Here is a 19,457-nt window from a genome sequence, read left to right as displayed (position 1 = left end):
TTTAAAAAAAAACACACAAACAGAACTCAAACATAGCTTCCATGCTGAGGCAAGGCGGGGTGAGAAGCATCATCCTTGCTCGTGGTCACCCGGCTCCCTACTCCGCCTCCCCTGCACAAAAAAAGATAATTTACAAAATAACAGGGATACAAAAATACTATTAAGAAATGTCCCGTATGAGGACGAAAACCGCCTGGCGGCGACTTCTGCGCTAAAAGCAGAATACATTTGTGGTCTGTAGACAGTCCCCACAGTTAATGTAACCGTAGCGACATAAAAGGACGGCTGGGACGTAAGACGTCACTGACCTACAACGGGTCAGGGAGCACCATTTTAGAACGTTTACCATGATTACCGCCCGAAACGTCTTGACCGGGTCCACGGTCTGGATCCGCATGAACAGAGACACGGGGTCACTAACTGTACACCCAGTCTCATGTCTAGGGCAAATAGACAGAAAACAGAAATTATTTCCTATTTTTTCTTTTTTTCCTTTCTTCATCCAGGTAGTAAAGCATGGCAAGGCTCTTGACTATACTCTTTTCCCAAATATTCGAGGACTGGAGTTAGAACAGTAACTTATTCTCTCCTCAAAAATGTTGGGGTACCTTCATTCATAAGGAAACTCTGTGGAGCGTGCAAATAAGATTACTTCCGGGGGAAAAGCTGGCAATAGGAAGAAGCAAAATTGCGCCATCTACTGGAGGCAGCAAGCAAATCCCTCACATGGAGAACTGCTCCGTTACCTCGGTGCTTCCGTGTTAGGTGAACCCTATCAGTGCCAAAGCAAGCCATGAAAATAGTCTCTTCCTGGAAAAAAATTCCAGTGCTTGAGTGATGGCGGGACATGTGTCAATTACGCAAAGCTTTCCCCATAACGCCATCAAGTCTTTTAGATACTGACAAAATAGCGGTTTTGTTAATTGTGGAAAAAAAACCTCAAGATTAGGCCAAGACAATCTATAGATTATGCTGGTATAATTTGTGTATTTTTAAGAATTTCGCATTACACTTGTTCCCAAAATTATGCCACTTGACTTAATGATGAGCCATTCATGGTAAAAATGTACCACAAACGCACTGGAACAACAAGACGCGAGCAGCTGTTTGTAGTGCTTTTGTTTTTCTGCACAATTTTTTTGGGGTGTGTGAAATGTGCCCTCCCATCAAAACTGAAGCAAGGACGCACATTGCTCTTAAATGTAGCACAAAATGACGGATTCACATCATTTAGCAGAAATTTCGCATAAGTACACAGAAGCAAATTATGTGAATTTCGCACACCCCTACTCAATATAGGATTTAGTTAAATTGTGCATTGTTTTTCAAGAAAAGAAAACAAAAGTGGAGAGGCCTTGTGGATACTGGTAATGGTTTTACCTGGACAAAAGACCTTTGGTAAGTGGACCGAGATCAGCTCTTCACTAAGTGTCTGTGTTGAGTCCAGGTGCATTCCTTTGAGCACAGTGAACACTTCTGCAATTTACACATTTTACGTGTTCCTCTTGCCACTGTCTTGACATTTTTGAATAACATTAGCTTAAAAATGTGTTTTTTGTTTTTACATTGCTATTCCGCATCTCTGATTTTTTTTTTTATAATTTAAGAATCTTTTGGATTACTCTAAAATACCTTTATATTTTTCTTGTAATTGTTGTTTGGCCTAAATTTTAGAGGACAAAAAAATGTTTTTTTTTACTAACTTTCCCAAAGTTTTAACTGACATGGACATAAAAATATCAGTCATGCTGGTGAAAAACATAAAAAATATTTTTAAAAAGAAGAAATTGGTCAGTGGCAGCTATAGAGGCAACTCTATCATTTCCCCATTGCTTTCGGTTTCCCTGGCTTTCAATTTTTTTCAAGGTTAGAAAATGACCTAAAGGAAATATCTGTACCTAAAAAAAAGATATGTGAATCACTCTGCACCCCCACCCTCCGCCCCCCCCCCCATTCAGAAACAAGTAGCAAACATTAATGGCTTGGAATGGAAAAGACAGAAGTGCAGGTAATACCTTTGGCATAGACCTGCTTCCTTCTAAGAAGTGCATGTACCTTCTTTAAAAAAACAAACATAACAGAAGTGCTGGTACTAAAAAAAACACCAGGCAGTGCCTGTCCATTTCAAGCACTTATTAGCACAGAATTCTGGTAACTTCTTGGTAGTTTCTTTCCTAACTAGCTTGTAAAATTCAGCAGAGGCACAGTTTGTGGCAGTGAGTGGGCTTTTCTTATTGGTTGCTGGATTTTGGTGACCCTTCAATTTTGAGGCCAACCGCTGAGAGAAGACGCCGCCTTCTGATACTTTTAGAGATCCCATTGTTGGTTTCAACAGAGGCTCATGGTAGCGGGCACCAGAAGACGCGCCTTGTCGGATGTTGGCGGGCGTGGAGCCTGGTCCGTTCGGAGCTCCACAATCCTTCAAGGTCTGTCAGTCCCTCTCTTGCAGGCACTCCTCCGTGATGCCCTGCGCAGCCAGCTCGGCCAGCACATTGTCCAAGTACCTGGGGTCGGGGAAGCCGTGGCCGGTGAGGTTAGAGCCAAACTCGGTCTTGTGGTGGACCTCGTTCCAGATGATGGTGTCAGATTCACCGGTGGTGCTGGAGGTGCCGACAGCGAAGATGAGGCGCCGTTCCCAGGCAACAAGAAGCAGCTTCAGCACCTGGAGGAAGAAACAGGGAAAGAGTGATGAGAAGGCGTCAAAGGATGGTGTCCAAGAGTGCCTGCTGGCATAGAGGGGAGCCAGACCTGGACACCAAGATATGCTCCAGGCAGGAACGAGGCGCAGTAAATAAAACTGTTATTGGGTAAAAATACTTATTAGAAGAGGACACGCCAGGGTCATGGAAGACCTGTGTACCAGCCTCAGGAAGGGAACTGCTAGGTACCACAGATATGAATTATAGCACAATGAACTTTGTGTAGTTCCATCAATGGAATAGCAGGAGGTACCTGATGACAGAACTGTGGTACATCAGCAGAGCTGTGTGGGATGCTGCTGCAGGAGAGCTGTGCGCGCAGCTCCACGAACTCTACTGTATTGAAAGTGTGCGCTACCTCGACAGACCTGCGTAGGATCCTGTCACAGGAGCTCCAGTGCGGTACGGCACAAATGAGATACAATATCACAGCTGTGTGTGATCACACCCATGGACTTATGATAGGTGTATATGGTTGTCTCCATGGCGCTTTGTACGTTCATGCTTGGCAGAACTGAGGTACGCTGATAGCTCTGTGTGAACCGGTCACCAGAATAGCAATGGTGTGGCAGACATTTATGTGCAAAATTCTCTAGGGCAGGAGCAACTGCAATGCGCATTGTCCCAGTTGGGTGTAGACCAAGTTTTTAAAGCGAAATCTGCTTTATTCAATCTAAAGTGCATTCCGTACCCTCAATGTGTGAATCTTTCTCAGGAGATCTGAAATCACAGTTTATAGCGCTGGGACACCTCTGTTGGAGGTAGCTGTTCGCGCTTTTATAAATGTCTGTATTATTATGATCATCCAGGGAGCAGGAGCGTAGCTACCACTGTTGCAGCAGGTGCAGTGCACCGGGGTCCAAAGCCCTCCGGGGCCCATTGAACCCTGATAATGGCTGTATGTAGTTATCCCACCAGCAGTCAAAGTAGCTACTTTCTTGGTTGCACGAGGGCCCGAGGCATCCTTGCTACGCAGCTGCAGGGAGACGGGGTAACAATTTGTTCAGGGTGCGATCAGTGCCTACAAAGAGCCTCAGAGAGACACCGTGGGGTGGAGGTCTCCGGGGCTGTGGGTGTATGCTGGGTGAGACACTCACCTTTCTCCCCTTCTCGTTGTCGGGCAGGTAGCAATGTCTGGGGAACCCTCGCGAGGTGAAGTTCTTCCCAGGATTCGGATGCTCCGGTCCCTGTAAAAAGTCCAACATGAGCACATTTAGTCGGTTTTCAAGCATGATCCCCGACTTCTCCTACATCTCTTTCCATTCCCTTATCTCAGAAGTGAGCGTTGAGTACCTGGTCACTTACTTTTCTTTCGCATTCCCTTCTTAAGCCCCACGTGTCACCCATCGCCTTAACATCAGCCTCCCAATGACATTCCCAAAAGACACCGAGGACACCGGTTCTCTTGATTTCCTCTCCACCAGTAACTGAGTCACAAATCTGCTCTCCACCCCTAAAACACCTGCAACCCCACAGGACAGGACATCCAGATTTAATTTGAAAAATGTGTTCCCTTTTTGGATCTTGCTGCCCTTTCCGTTCTCGCTCTTGGACCTCAGATGCCACAAAGCATAGTGCGCCCTCTACCCCAGGGCACAGCGCACCACACCCAGTCAGTCCCATCCCAAGAATTTCTTATACTGGGACCCTCCAGACACTGCCTATCAGTCTGCGCTATCCCCCCAGGATAAACAAGCATTGGCATAGCCAATAGGTCTCGCTTTTGGGACCTTATAAGTATTTAGTTATGCAGCACAATATCCTTGGGGCAACAACATTAACTGTTGCGTGGTTAAACACTTATAAGGTTTCAAAGGCGAGACCGATTGGCTATGCTAATGCTCGTTATGATAGTCACCCACAATCATATAAAATAAAACTATCTATGCTGCCAAGATCAGAACCAGTAAGTGAATAGGCATTACAGCAAGCCGCTTTAAAAAACACACACAAAAAAAAAAGTATGTGTGAATAATATCTGGTACTCAGTAGCCATCGTGAAACTAAGGAGGCTGGACACTCAAGTCATTAAACAAACGAGCCTATATCTTAGTACAGCGATCCTATCAGCTAATTTCTTATTCCCTAGAGCTGCAGTGCCACATCGCCATGCATATTGCTTGGACTCTTGCCCACATCCCAACCCACACCCCTTCGTAGGAGCCCCTTGGGGCTCTTTCCCACACTCATCTAACACTGGAGCGCTCACCTGGACCCCCGGAGGGATGCTGTAGATGATACGGATGGTCTTGCAGTCAGGGTGCCCGGGCAACGAGTGGGGGATGACGTGGTATTCCATCTTGCCGGGAGGCTGGTTCCCCGTCTTCACCCCATAAATGGTCTTGCAGGTCGGACACTGCAGACTGCCATCCTAAGCAAGAATGATATACATTAATATTGGGCATTACCATTGCATACTTCTGTACACTGCGACATCTCTTTACACAGATCTGCTGAATGTTATTGCCTTTTATGCGGTCTGTTAACAGTGATTAAAACCTCTCCATAGGGCATTAGTCACTTGTAATTGCCCGCTATGAAATTAGGAAACAAAGAGCAAGGCAAGGATGCATAATGAGAGGAAAGGCAATTAACAATTGTTAATACTCTAAAACATGTGAGCAATTAAAAAATGTTTCCAGATCTTACGCAACAGACACAAACAGGTCAACTATCACTAAATGAGACACATCCCTACTTCACTCTGTCAACAAACTTAGAAAACAGGAACACAACAACAGTGTCTGGTGTTGTGCATTCTAAATATTACGATGACTTGAACTAATTTCAGCACCCACACGGTGTGCTTAAATAGACTTGGATCCCGCTTGAGGGCCTTTAACAATTGAGCGGGCCTTTAATGGCCGGTAGAGCCTGGAACAGTGGGCTCTAAGGCTATTAGAACATTGCGACTCTAGAGGGCAGAATGTTCTAAACCGTAAAACAAAGGCTTCACGGAGCCTGAAGGGACTGAAATCCCTTCGGGCTCCGTGAGGCCTTTTGTACACAGCACCAGCTCTGAACAAACATTGGAATGTTGATGCTCTGGGCCTCTACCGACCATTCGAAGCCCCGGAGCCCTCCGTTGTCTACAATGGAGCTCCGAGCATTCCAATCTTCTAATGGGTGTCACTATTACTGGGGGCAACAGTACACATTTTCTTAACCAAAGAAGGTTGAAATGCCAAGGCGGCCCTGGTCGGGTTTTGAACGCGCGACCTGCAGCCTGCAGGCTGCACTCGCATCTTTGCAGTCAGAACTCATCTCCCGATGAGTTACGGACCCCAAAGAGGCAGAGGAAATGTAGGGTCAGCCTCCGGTTAAAAGTGGCTGCAGCGCACCTTCAGTCTCAGCTGGCTACTGCTGTTGCGCGGTGCAGAAGGCGCAACTAGGGTTGGCACTTTGCCAGTTGTATAATTGCAAGACCAGTATTTTACAAAAATTAGGAAAAATCACCTAAAGCAGGTATTTTTCCCCTTATCAGTACATACTTTAAGCAGCAAATGTAATAACAAATCTCTTTAAAATGCATTCTACAGCTGGCCTAATGGCCCCTGATTAATAAATAAGTAAACAACGACAGAAAGACCATGTTAAAAATACAAACAAACTCATAAGATTTTACTTAAGTGACATGTCCAGGCCTTTACAAAACCTTAAAATGTTAGCAGACGGGCGGGATTTTCAACTGGGAAAGATGCCAAGCCTGCGTGAAACAGACACGTGGTTGTGGTTGACATTAGCACTTCCGGTGTCGAGGTCAAGAATGTAATTGATTTCGAGTCTAGCGCGCTTTCTTCTTCCGTACTTCTGTCTAATCGAGGTACAGCGTATCTGGTAAAGATGGTCCAACCAAGTCAATAAATACTTACTGAACAGGACTCTAAAGACTGAGCTCCAAGGGGTCACACATTATCAGCTTTAGGAGTTCAGTCCCCTGTGCCCAGGGTAGGGTGTGGACCCCAACTGCTGGTTTGCAGTGATCCTAGCTCACAAGATTAGGAGCACACAGGCGGTCACAGCAGAGCGCCCTCTCTTGGCTGGCATTTGAACTGCACAGTTAAAGGGAAACTCCAAAATGGCCGCCAGTTTAGGGCCCCTTCCGCTTCCTGCCTTTCAGACCAACTCCTTGGCAGGTTTCGCACGCAGCAAGACCCTAGACCAGGGTCTTAGAAAATATGAGAACCCCCTTCCTCAGCAGAGTATCGGGGAAGACCTCCTATCCATTTTAGTGTTAAAACAAGGCCCAGGGGTGCATTCTGGAGAGTGAAACTAAGAGTGAGAGTGAGACTGTGAGAAAGAGAGCGAGAGACCGAGGGGGAGAGAGAGAGAGAGGCAGAGGGAGAGAGAGAGAGAGAGAGAGAGAGAGAGAGACAGAGGGGGGAGAGAGACAGAGACAGAGGAGAGAGACAGAGAGAGACATGGGGGAGAGAGAGAGAGAGAGAGAGAGAGACGGGGGAGAGACAGAGAGCGAGAGAGACATGGGGGGGGAGAGAGAGACAGAGAGGGAGAGAGAGCAAGAGAGAGAGAGAGAGAGAGAGAGAGAGAGAGCGAGAGAGAGCGAGAGAGAGCGAGAGAGAGCGAGAGAGCGAGAAAGAGCGAGAGAGAGCGAGAGAGAGCAAGAGAGAGCGAGAGAGGGAGAGAGAGGGAGAGAGAGGGAGAGAGGGAGAGAGGGAGAGAGGGAGAGAGGGAGAGAGGGAGAGAGGGAGAGAGGGAGAGAGAGAGAGAGAGACAGAGGAGAGAGAGAGAGACAGAGGAGAGAGAGGGACAGACAGGGGGAGAGAGAGAGACAGAGGAGAGAGACAGAGAGAGAGAGATAGGAGAGAGAGAGAGAGAGAGAGAGACAGAGGGGGGAGACAGAGAGAGAGAGAGAGAGAGAGACAGAGAGAGGGAGAGAGAGGGAGAGAGAGAGGGGGGGGGAGACGGGGGAGAGAGAGTGAGAGTGAGAGTGTGTGTGTGTGTGTGTGTGTTTTTGTTTCATGCATCACAAACATGGCTAAAGGGCATTGGAGCTCTTCACATGAGCATCCAATTACATTACACATGATAAGATCAATTTTATTTTTATCACACGAGATTAAATGATTTGACCCAGAATCAAAGGATGTTGAGCCAACACCAGGACTCACAGCTGGTTCTCCAGATTCAAAGTCAGCTGCTCAGGCCATAAGGGCACATCCACATTTCTCAATCTATATGTGAAAGGCACACACAAGTGGTGTGGTTGTATACAATCGTGTTGAGTGAGAACATTTCCTGTTGAAATGTTATGTTAGGTTATGTTATTTTCATTTATACAGCGCACAGCTACTCAGAAGTGTCCCGGCGCTATAGACCGCTGGGGAACCCGTCCTGGCTATCCCTGTGAGATGGTCCCTTTCTGGGTATCTCCAAGGTGAAATCAGGCATCCCCGGCGTCTGTGGGGGGCCGTTGTAGAGATGAGGCAAGCTTAATGCCAAGAGTTGCCGAGTGTGTTCCTGGGTAGAGTAGGTACCGAGGCGAGAATTATCGAGTCCGTTTTGACCCTGGTCCACGACCCTGCCGCGTCGGGAATTGAACCCTGGTCCCTGGCCGATTCTCGGCTTACGGATCTGCCACCTCTAACCAGTGAGCCACACCTCTCCACTCCACTCTCACTGTGGCTTTGTGAAGTAAAAACAAACAGCAGCAACAACTACTGGAAGGCTCACCCGGTGCCTTACTTGAGAATACTTGCACGGGTTGGTTTTAAAACTGGACTGGAAGGCATGTCGAGCGCCTTTGCACAGGTGCACAAACAGGACTATTCATTTCAAATATTACTAGCAAATGGACCAAGACTTTCGCGTCCCATGAAAAATAGGCTCCAGACCCACGCAGAAAGTCCTGACCCACAGTTTAGGAAACGCTGCCCTAGAGAATTCAGCAGACTTTGCACGAGCCTCCTTCAACGAACAACGGACAGTGCGGAAACGGATGCACCCCTCTTAATAGGGAATGTTTCTTACTACTGCCGTCATCACATATTTTTTTTTTTTTTTGCATTAACAATGTGGTCAGCTTTGCAATGTGACTCGGTGTCTCTGACCCATGGAGGACACTAAACCAGAGTTGGGACAAGATGGGACGGGCTCACTCCAAACCGGCGGGGGGCGGGCCCCAGCACTGCACTTTGGTCAGGGGTCCCACCTGCTCCTGGGGAATATCTCAAGCTCAGTGGCCCATCCTGATGAGGTCATTTAAATGGCAAGGGCCTGCCATCTCTTAGGAAGCAGACTGTGCTCACAGACTCACTCTTTGATAGAAAGCCATGGTGGAAGAGGTCCACTTGGAAAACATCTCAAGCTCAGTGGCCCATCCTGATGAGGTCATGTAATGGCAAGGGCCTGCCATCTCTTAGGAAGCAGACTGTGCTCACAGACTCACTCTTTGATAGAAAGCCATGGTGGAAGAGGTCCACTTGGAAAACATGTCAAGCTCAGTGGCTCATCCTGATGAGAGGTCATGTAAGGGCAAGGGCCTGCCATCTCTCAGGAAGCAGACTGTGCACACAGACTCACTCTTTGATAGAAAGTCATGGTGGAAGAGGTCCACTTGGAAAACATCTCAAGCTCAGTGGCCCATCCTGATGAGGTCATGTAATGGCAAGGGCCTGCCATCTCTTAGGAAGCAGACAGTGCTCACAGACTCACTCTTTGATAGAAAGTCATGGTGGAAGAGGTCCACTTGGAAAACATCTCAAGCTCAGTGGCCCATCCTGATGAGGTCATTTAAATGGCAAGGGCCTGCCATCTCTTAGGAAGCGGACAGTGCTCACAGACTCACTCTTTGATAGAAAGTCATGGTGGAAGAGGTCCACTTGGAAAACATCTCAAGCTCAGTGGCCCATCCTGATGAGAGGTCATGTAATGGCAAGGGCCTGCCATCTCTTAGGAAGCGGACAGTGCTCACAGACTCACTCTTTGATAGAAAGTCATGGTGGAAGAGGTCCACTTGGAAAACATCTCAAGCTCAGTGGCTCATCCTGATGAGAGGTCATGTAATGGCAAGGGCCTGCCATCTCTCAGGAAGCAGACAGTGCTCACAGACTCACTCTTTGATAGAAAGCCATGGTGGAAGAGGTCCACTTGGAAAACATCTCAAGCTCAGTGGCTCATCCTGATGAGGTCATGTAATGGCAAGGGCCTGCCCTCTCTTAACTAGCATCTTGTGCTCAGTGGCTCATCCTGATGGGTGGTCGTACAAGTGCCTGGCATTCCTTAGGTAGCATCTAAAGCTCTGTGGCTCACTTTTTGATAGAGAGCTCTGCAGGAACAGATCTACCTGGGGAATATCTGAAGCTCATTGACTGGCTGGGGGGAGCCATAGAGGTACCAACCTTGTTGCCGTTGTTGTACATAGCCACCAGGCAGTGCAGGTGGAAGACGTGGCCGCACTTGCACAGCCGGCCGACCAGGTCAGGCCGGGTCGTGGGGTGAGGACCCTTGTACCCGGACGGGGAAGAGAGGCACTCCATGCAGATGGTACAGTCCTGAGGAGAAAGAAAGAGGTCAGAGGGTTTGTGCATCACAGAGAAAGGGGGTTGATTTAAGATGATTCAGAGAAGGGGGTGGGAGGAAGGAGAGAGTAAGATGGGTTAAAGCTGGAATGACAAGTACCAAGACGTGTGCGAAAGTGAAGAGGTGAAGCGTGGTAAGGGTCAAAGTAGGAAATGGGAGAGAAAGTAGGTGGAGAAGAGGTAAATTAGGAGGTTAAAAGGACAAAGGCGGACTGAGGATGGAGAGGAGGATATAGAACAAGAAAGGCATGCGTAAAGAGATGGGCCATCAACAGAAGTGAGGGACTGGGCAAGAGTTTGAGGGACTGACAGAGCTATGCACAAAATAGTGGCCTCCCTCACCTCATCAGGTGGATTCCGCACTTTCTGCAGGTATTTCTTTACCACCTCCTCTGGGGTTTGTCCTGTTAAGAAAAAGGCCAAAAAAAGATAAAAATCAGCTATACGAGGGGATGAAAAGCTGAAATGGGTAGGGAAATGTCATCCATGAGAGAGACAACAAGCAAGCTGTACAGTCAAAGGGACTCTTCAGGGGTCGTTCCCTGACACCAAACATACAGATCGAAAAAGGACATGGCACAGCCGAAGCTTCCATGAGGGGGCAGACCCCAACAAACATTGAATACATGCGAACTCCACTGGGCCCCCACATCCCTCGGTGCACAACATCATTGGGCCAATTGTGCTTTGCAAACTACCACAGGCAAGAAGAGAGAGTTTATCACTGGTGGCGACACATGCCGCAGAGCTCCTCGCCATCCCAGGTGGCATAGACACCAGTAGCCTAACCTCTCTGGGTGAGCAGACTCCTAGGTCCTCCTCGCTTCCTGTGACACAAATACCCAGAGCTCATTCTTCCCCCCTGCCAGTGACCCATATACCCCCAGAGCTCCTTCCCACTCCCTCTGACATAAAGACCCATATCTCCTCCCAACTCCTGGTGACACAAAGCCGTCAGCGCTCCTCTCAGATCTAGTGGGACTCAAAGGACACAGAATTCGTCCTAACTAAAACCACAAATCTCCAAATCAATCAATGATACTAGAAGACCCCAGGGCTCCTAATCGATCCCAGATCTTCTCCCCAGTCCCTGTCACATCAAGACCCCAGAGCTCCTAATCGATTCTAGATCTTCTTCCAGAGACACGAACACCCCAGAGCTCGTAATCGATCCCAGATCATCTCCCCAGTCCCTGTGACATCAAGACCTCAGAGCTCCTAATCGATCCCAGATCTTCTTCCAGTGACACTAAGACCCCAGGGCTCCTAATCGATCCCAGATCTTCTTCCCAGTCCCTGTGACATCAAGACCCCAGAGTTCCTAATTAATCCCAGATCTTCTTCCAGTGACACTAAGACCCCAGAGCTCCTAATTGATCCCAGATCTTCTTCCAGCGACACCAAGACACCATAGGGCCTAATCGATCCCAGATCTTCTTTCAGTGACACTAAGACCCCAGAGCTCCTAATCGATCCTAGATCTTCCCCCCAGTCCGTGACATCATGACCCCAGAGCTCCTAATCAATCCCAGCTCTTCTTCCCAGTCCCTGTGACATCAAGACCCCTGAGCTCCTAATCAATCCAAGATCTTCTTCCAGTGACACTAAGACCCCAGGTCTCCTAATCGATCCTAGATCTTCCCAGATCTTCTAAGACCCCAAAGCTCCTAATCGATCCCAGATCTTGTTCCAGTGACAGGAAGACCCCAGAGCTCCTAATCTATCCCAGATCTTCTCCCCAGTCCCTGTGACATCATGACCCCAGAGCTCCTAATCGATCCCAGATCATCTTCCCAGTCCCTGTGACATCAAGACCCCAGAGCTCCTAATTAATCCCAGATCTTCTTCCAGTGACACTAAGACCCCAGAGCTCCTAATTGATCCCAGATCTTCTTCCAGCGACACCAAGACCCCACAGCTCCTAATCGATTCTAGTTCTTCTTCCAGAGACACTAAGGCCATAGGGCTCCTAATCGATCCCAGATCTTTTCCCTAGTCCCTGTGTCATCAAGACCTCAGAGCTCCTAATCAATCCCAGATCTTCTTCCAGTGACACTAAGACCCCAGGGCTCCTAATCGATCCTAGATCTTCCCCCAAGTCCTTGTGATATCAAGGCCTCAGAGCTCCTAATCAATCCCAGATCTTCTTCCAGTTACACTAAGACCCCAGGGCTCCTAATCGATCCCAGCTCTTCTTCCCAGTCCCTGTGACATCAAGACCCTTGAGCTCCTATTCAATCCCAGATCTTCTTCCAGTGACACTAAGACTCCAGAGCTCCCAATCGATCCCAGATTTTCTTCCAGTGACACGAACACCCCAGAGCTCGTAATCGATCCCAGATCATCTCCCCAGTCCCTGTGACATCAAGACCTCAGAGCTCCTAATCAATCCCAGATCTTCTTCCAGTGACACTAAGACCCCAGGGCTCCTAATCGATCCCAGATCTTCTTCCCAGTCCCTGTGACATCAAGACCCCAGAGTTCCTAATTAATCCTAGATCTTCTTCCAGTGACACTAAGACCCCAGAGCTCCTAATTGATCCCAGATCTTCTTCCAGCGACACCAAGACACCATAGCGCCTAATCGATCACAGATCTTCTTTCAGTGACACTAAGACCCCAGAGCTCCTAATAGATCCTAGATCTTCTTCCCAGTCCCTGTGACATCAAGACCCCTGAGCTCCTAATAAATCCCAGATCTTCTTCAAGTGACACTAAGACTCCAGAGCTCCCATTCGATCCCAGATCTTCTTCCAGTGACACGAACACCCCAGAGCTCCTAATCGATCCCAGATAATCGCCCCAGTCCCTGTGACATCAAGACCCCAGAGCTCCTAATCGATCGCAGATCTTCTCCCTACTGCCAGTGACACTGAGACCCCGGAGCTACTCACCTTTCTTGGCCTGCTTCTTGCTAGTCTTGCGACACATGCCAGAGATCCCTGGGACCGGTTTGATCTCGCTTTTGCTGACTGGTGGCGGGTGGAGCACGAGTTTGGGTGGTCGGGTCAGGCAGACAGGAAGCCCGGCAGCACTCATAAGGATACCAGTAATACCTACATGGAAAGAAAGCAAAATAAACATCAGAAGGTGCACTCCAGGGTTTAGGATGAAGATCCAGCAAATCAGAGGAGAACCCAGACACTAAACCGAGCACCCCAACCGACAGACACATGACTAGAGGCCCATATGACATAGGACACAAGCAACACCAGAGGACACAAGCAACACCAGAGGACACAAGAACCACCAGACAGACGACACAAGAACGACCAGACAGAGGACACAAGAACCGCCAGACAGAGGACACAAGAACCGCCAGACAGAGGACACAAGAACCGCCAGACAGAGGACAGACACAAGAACCACCAGAGGACACAAGAACCAGAAAGAGGACACAAGAACCACCAGACAGAGGACACAAGAACCACCAGGCAGAGGACACAAGAACCACCAGGCAGAGGACACAAGAACCACCAGGCAGAGGACACGAGAACCACCAGGCAGAGGACACGAGAACCACCAGGCAGAGGACACGAGAACCACCAGGCAGAGGACACGAGAACCACCAGGCAGAGGACACGAGAACCACCAGGCAGAGGACACGAGAACCACCAGGCAGAGGACACGAGAACCACCAGGCAGAGGACACGAGAACCACCAGGCAGAGGACACGATAACCACCAGGCAGAGGACACGAGAACCACCAGGCAGAGGACACGAGAACCACCAGGCAGAGGACACAAGAACCACCAGACAGAGGACACAAGAACCACCAGACAGAGGACAGTCACAAGAACCACCAGAGGACACAAGAACCACCAGACAGAGGACACAAGAACCACCAGACAGAGGACACAAGAACCACCAGACAGAGGACACAAGAACCACCAGACAGAGGACACAAGAACCACCAGACAGAGGACACAAGAACCACCAGACAGAGGACACGAGAACCACCAGACAGAGGACACAAGAACCACCAGGCAGAGGACACAAGAACCACCAGACAGAGGACACAAGAACCACCAGACAGAGGACAGACACAAGAACCACCAGAGGACACAAGAACCACCAGAACCACCAGACAGAGGACACAAGAACCACCAGACAGAGGACACAAGAACCACCAGACAGAGGACACAAGAACCACCAGACAGAGGACACGAGAACCACCAGACAGAGGACACGAGAACCACCAGACAGAGGACACATGAACCACCAGAGGACACAAGAACCACCAGAGGACACAAGAACCACCAGAGGACACAAGAACCACCAGAGGACACAAAAGAACCACCATAGGACACACAAGAACCACCATAGGACACACAAGAACCACCAGGACACACAAGAACCACCAGGACACACAAGAACCACCAGGACACACAAGAACCACCAGACAGAGGACACAAGAACCAGCAGGACCAGGAAACCAGCATACACAGGACAAGAGAACCACTATGCACAGGACACGAGGCCCACTAGACACAGGACAAGAAAAGCACCAAACATAGGACACGAGGACCACCAGACACAGGACACGAGGACCACTAGACACAGGACACGAGGCCCATTAGGCACTGGACACGAGGCCCACTGGGCACGAGGCCCACTAGGCACAGGGCACGAGGACCACTTGGCACAGGGTGCAAGGCCCACTTGGCACAGGGTGCGAGGCCCACTTGGCACAGGGTGCGAGGCCCACTTGGCACAAGGTGCGAGGACCACTAGGCACAGGGCACGAGGCCCAATAGACCCAGGGCACGAGGCCCAATAGACACAGGACACGAGGCTAAAAAAAAACAGGACACAAAGCCCAATAGGCAGTGGACCTAAGGCCCAACACACAGAAGACAGGAGGCTCCCTATACCCAGGACCTGAGGCCAACTTGACAGAAACCCACCAGATGGGGGACACCAGGCCCACACACAGAGCACCAGGGGCCACCAGACAGATGATCTAAGGCCTAGCAGATGCAGACCTAAAGTACACCAGACAGGGGACACCAGGCACATTGAACAGAGGACCTGGGCCCATCAGACAGAGCACCCCAGCCACAGACAGAGGGCCCGACAACCACAGGAGAGGGGGCCCGGGGTTCTTCACACACAGACCGAAGGCCCACCATGCAGAGGCTCCAAGGCTCCTCAGACATACAACATGCCCAGGGTCTACCATTAAAAGGGCCCCCCACTGGTCAGGAGGGTGAACCTCAGCCCACCAGGATGAGACATTTGGTCATCCCAAACCCCCACACTGTCTCCCGCTCCGCTCCCTCTCCTCATACACAAGTCTCTGCTTACTCACCAGCCAAGGCAGGGTGGACCGGGCTCGTTCCATTCAGGTTCTTCACCGGGACCGTCGGTACCCTAGGATAGGCAGAAACAGCCATGAGCATCTTCACACCTCGCGCATGACCTCACAAAGGGGGCGGGGGAATCTGGTGGAGGATGCGGCCCTCCACTGTCACGTGGCCCAATATATGACCCGAAGCCTCCCACCGATTGTTGTTTTTTTACACAACTAAGGGAAATGGCGCCACAGGGACTTTTTTTTTTTTCTGTATACATCAATATCTCTCAAACCATGCCAAATAACCTTCAGCTTCAAGATGCAAATATAACAAACAAATGTACAAAACTATGTAAAATGTACTGACATACACAGGACTGAGAGACTGCATGACTGGTTATGGTAGAACATTTTCCTTTCTTCTCCATCTCCACCAGATCTTTTTTTCCCAGTCTCACACTGGGTGATAACTTTTTTTTCTTCTCACAAGTGGTTGTTCCAGCCCAGGCATATCCTATAGGTGTGTTACCAAGTACCTTCTGTTCTGAAGGGAAACTGTACAGTAGCGATTCCAAAACAATTCATGATCTAGCGCTTTAAATGTCGGCCCTGGAGAAGCTTCAATTACACTGGTGTCATTGGAGTAATTCCGGAGATTTCATGTTACACTTGCTTCAGAAATTACGTCATTACACCCTTGTTGGTGCAGAATTGAAGAGAGAATGACAGGCAGGTTGAACAGTGGTTATTCGGGGTCCTTGCGTCTCCAAAATGGACAAATGGACACATTTCATTTTAAAATAAAGCGCTAAATGCCATATTTACAATTTGAGTAATTATGAATACTTTTTCCTGAAATTTGGCGTAATTATGAGAAAGAAATTACACACATTGCGCACACCTCTATTTAAAAATGTCGAAAGGTGGCTGGGTCTATATTTCCAATTTGTTGGCATATAATAAGGAATGATGTGTAGATATAAATGTTACAACTCTTTTTATGTGCTTTTAGCTTTTTTTGTATTATTACAATCATCCTCCTCTGCAAATTGGCCAAGTGTCGCTGCAGCTTGTTTTTACTACCCCCATTTGCGTGTTTATAGTATTATTCTGATTAAAGATGGCTTGGAAATCGACCTATCTCAAACACTGCTGCTAACTTTGGACATCTTTTTAAACTACATATTGTTATGGAATTGTTGTTTGACACGTTTCCTTCCGAATAAAGCGAATTTGGCATCTTAGGAAACCGGAAGGTTTCCTTTCAGGATACAGGGTTCCCCGCGAGTGTGCTCACAGGGTTGGTATTAGCGCTGCGTGGTGTGGGAGCCACTGATCAGCACTACATTTCAAGTGGGATTTTTATAGTAAATCTCTTTACTTTCGAGTCCCGGCCTAGGCGCTAAACACACTATGTAACTGCTTTGCTGGGTGCGCGCAGGGTTGGAACAGCCCCTCTTACAGGAGCGTTGCACGTGCCCCGTACGGATTGCATGTGTAATGAAAGTGCACGTCATGTTCATCTACGAATTCTACAGGGCGAGTGGTAAACCCAGAGATAGCCCAGAACTCTCTTTTGTAGGGTGCACAGCCCTGTCGCTTTCACTCATCAAAATAGGAAAACACCCAGTGATCATTAAAGCAAGAACATGTCACAGTCACCCCACTTGGTTAAAAACACAACCTGCCATCCTTTTAACCAAACTTTGGGGAAAGGATGCGGTTCACTCCTGCATTGTAAATTGTAATTGTATTTATGAAGCGTTTACTACCTCTGAATTTGCACTTCATATAAATTGAAGGGACGTTTCTGCCACCCCGGGACGAAGAGGCATACCTAACAATTCTAAAAGGATTAGTGGAGATCTTGATGAATGTTAAAGAGGCTTCACATAGGGTAAATGTAGCAGAAAACTCGGAGACTCTATTTTATTGACGGAGCAGAGAGACAGCTCCGGTTTTGAAACAAGAAAAAAACTGGAGGGCGATCCTGCATGTGTCCGTCAGGGGGCAGCATTGGACCGGGATACGAAACCATGCGTCAAAAAAGAAACACTGAAATCAGACGTCTTATGAAAGAACAGTGTCTGGGTGGAGTTCACATTTTTGACCACTGGACGGCGCAGGAGGCCGCGAATAGAAACAGATGTGGCAAAGAAAGGGCCTCTGCACCGAGACAGCGCGTGACATCAGATTAGGAAGAAGGAAATGAAGTGAACAGATGGAAAACCGCTTTCATGGACTATCCGTCTCCGTCGAGGCCCCCATGGCTTTATTCTACTGGCTGCCAATGAAAGGGAGAGCACGATCCGGTCATGATCAGACGGCGTGTCCTCTCTACAGTGGGGCTTCGTGGCCGCTCCTTGTTCAAGACCTCTCGGGATGAGGCCCTGACCCTGTGTTTCAAGCGGTAAGGGAGCAAGGAGGGTTAATGCGCCTGCTGCAAATATCCGTGAGTGGCCATAAATTCACAGATTCGAATCACGGCAGCCCCCCTCCTTCCCAGCTCGATGTAAATGGTCCCATTGTTTTGGTAACCATGACTGCCCTCATTTATAGCGCCGAAAAGACACTTGTAACAGCAAGCGCTACTAAAGTACAACTCCAGGGCGTTCCTTCACTTCTAAGCGCGTGGTTTGTCATCTGGAGCGGCGGAGCTGCACATCTTGTTTCTAGGGTTGGTATTTTTTGGGCGGGTGAGGAAATGCCTGCCAGGGACGGTACCCACCCACTTGCAAGAGAGCCTCCGCCCTGGCACAGTTGCATGCACAGGTTCACAGCGAAATGCAAAGCGTCCCTGGTGAGGATTCGGCCACGTCTGATTAGAACTCACCTTTCTGAACCAGAAGCAGCAAGGCAGGCCCCGGACATGCGCAGTACGGCACAGAAACATTCAGAGGGCAGAGTTCTGCCAGTCCAGTAGCATTCCCAGCACACAGCTTAAAACCAGTCACAGAAATTACCTTAAATACACTTCAAGTGTCAGTGCACTTTTCATCAAAGGTGTGCACCTGTCTAGAGATGGGGTCAACAAATCAGTCTGCACGACCAGGAAATGGACGGCTGGCCGACCGGTTCACTGAAAGACTGCCAAGTCACCTGGGACAACACGCCATGCACATGGACCTGTAACGAGGACTCTTGGCAGTCAAACTCAGCCTCCTTTCACATCACCATGAAGTGGAATGAAACTCGACCCTTCAAGCTCAACTAAAGGCACCCACCCATGCAAATCACAAACCCTATGAAAAAGGCACCCGCATTGCACAAAAACCTGGCCCTGTTCTGAACCTAAACACTGCAGGTCCGGGGGAACAACCGTCTGCTGGCGAGGAGCAGCCCCCGAGAGGAGGCCGGTCACCTGGAGTGATTGTGTGTGCGTGGGGGGGGGGGGGGTATGTACTTTCAAGAGAAGCTTCAAAGGCGCTCTAAATGGTCTAACGACCGGGCAGGTGGTGCAAGATAACATCCCTGCTTAAGACAAGTGAGGGCCTGTGAGATTGAGGGACCTTTGAACCCCCCCCCCCCACACCCCCGGGTTGTTTTAGGAGATGCCATCATCCACGCACTCCTGTGGATTAAGAAACCGCAGGTCTCCTGGGCCATGTTTTTTCCAGGTTTGCATTTGAAGGTCATTTGTCAAACCTTTGGGGCAGTAGTCCCGGTGCATTCAGGTCAAATAGATTTTTTTTTAAGTGGGACCCTGAGAAACACAGGTCTAGTTTACTGCTAAAAACGCCGACATCAGGAAGGCAGTGCCGCAAAGAATCATTTCTGGGGACAGCAGCTGTGCGCTGCAAACATGTGGCAGGTTCCTTCTCCCTAACCCTTCAGAAGTTCAGGAAAAAGTTAGAAGATGCGTCTGTTCGTACTGTTTTTTCAATTTAAGTGGCTACTGTAGGCAGCAGCCTTTTGGTAAAAGCA

The 19,457-nt window shown here is 48.9% G+C and overlaps 1 protein-coding gene across 1 annotated transcript in view; it reads right to left on the bottom strand.

Moving 5' to 3' along the window:
• Positions 1-477: 477 nt before the first annotated feature.
• DTX4 (deltex E3 ubiquitin ligase 4) overlaps positions 478-19,457 on the bottom strand; it is an 87,647-nt gene continuing 68,667 nt past the window's right edge. The window contains exons 3-9 of the mRNA XM_085651746.1: positions 15,549-15,610; positions 13,132-13,293; positions 10,580-10,641; positions 10,058-10,210; positions 4,909-5,070; positions 3,797-3,886; positions 478-2,662 (exon numbers count right to left, since the gene is read on the bottom strand). Coding sequence (XP_085507872.1) covers positions 2,432-2,662; positions 3,797-3,886; positions 4,909-5,070; positions 10,058-10,210; positions 10,580-10,641; positions 13,132-13,293; positions 15,549-15,610 — 922 coding nt within the window. The 3' untranslated portion in view covers positions 478-2,431. The remainder of the gene's footprint in view (positions 2,663-3,796; positions 3,887-4,908; positions 5,071-10,057; positions 10,211-10,579; positions 10,642-13,131; positions 13,294-15,548; positions 15,611-19,457) is intronic.

The sequence above is a fragment of the Triturus cristatus genome, chromosome 4_1 (assembly GCF_964204655.1).
Source record: "Triturus cristatus chromosome 4_1, aTriCri1.1, whole genome shotgun sequence".
In the NCBI taxonomy this organism is placed as follows: domain Eukaryota; kingdom Metazoa; phylum Chordata; class Amphibia; order Caudata; family Salamandridae; genus Triturus; species Triturus cristatus.
This window is presented reverse-complemented; position numbering and strand designations above follow the sequence as displayed.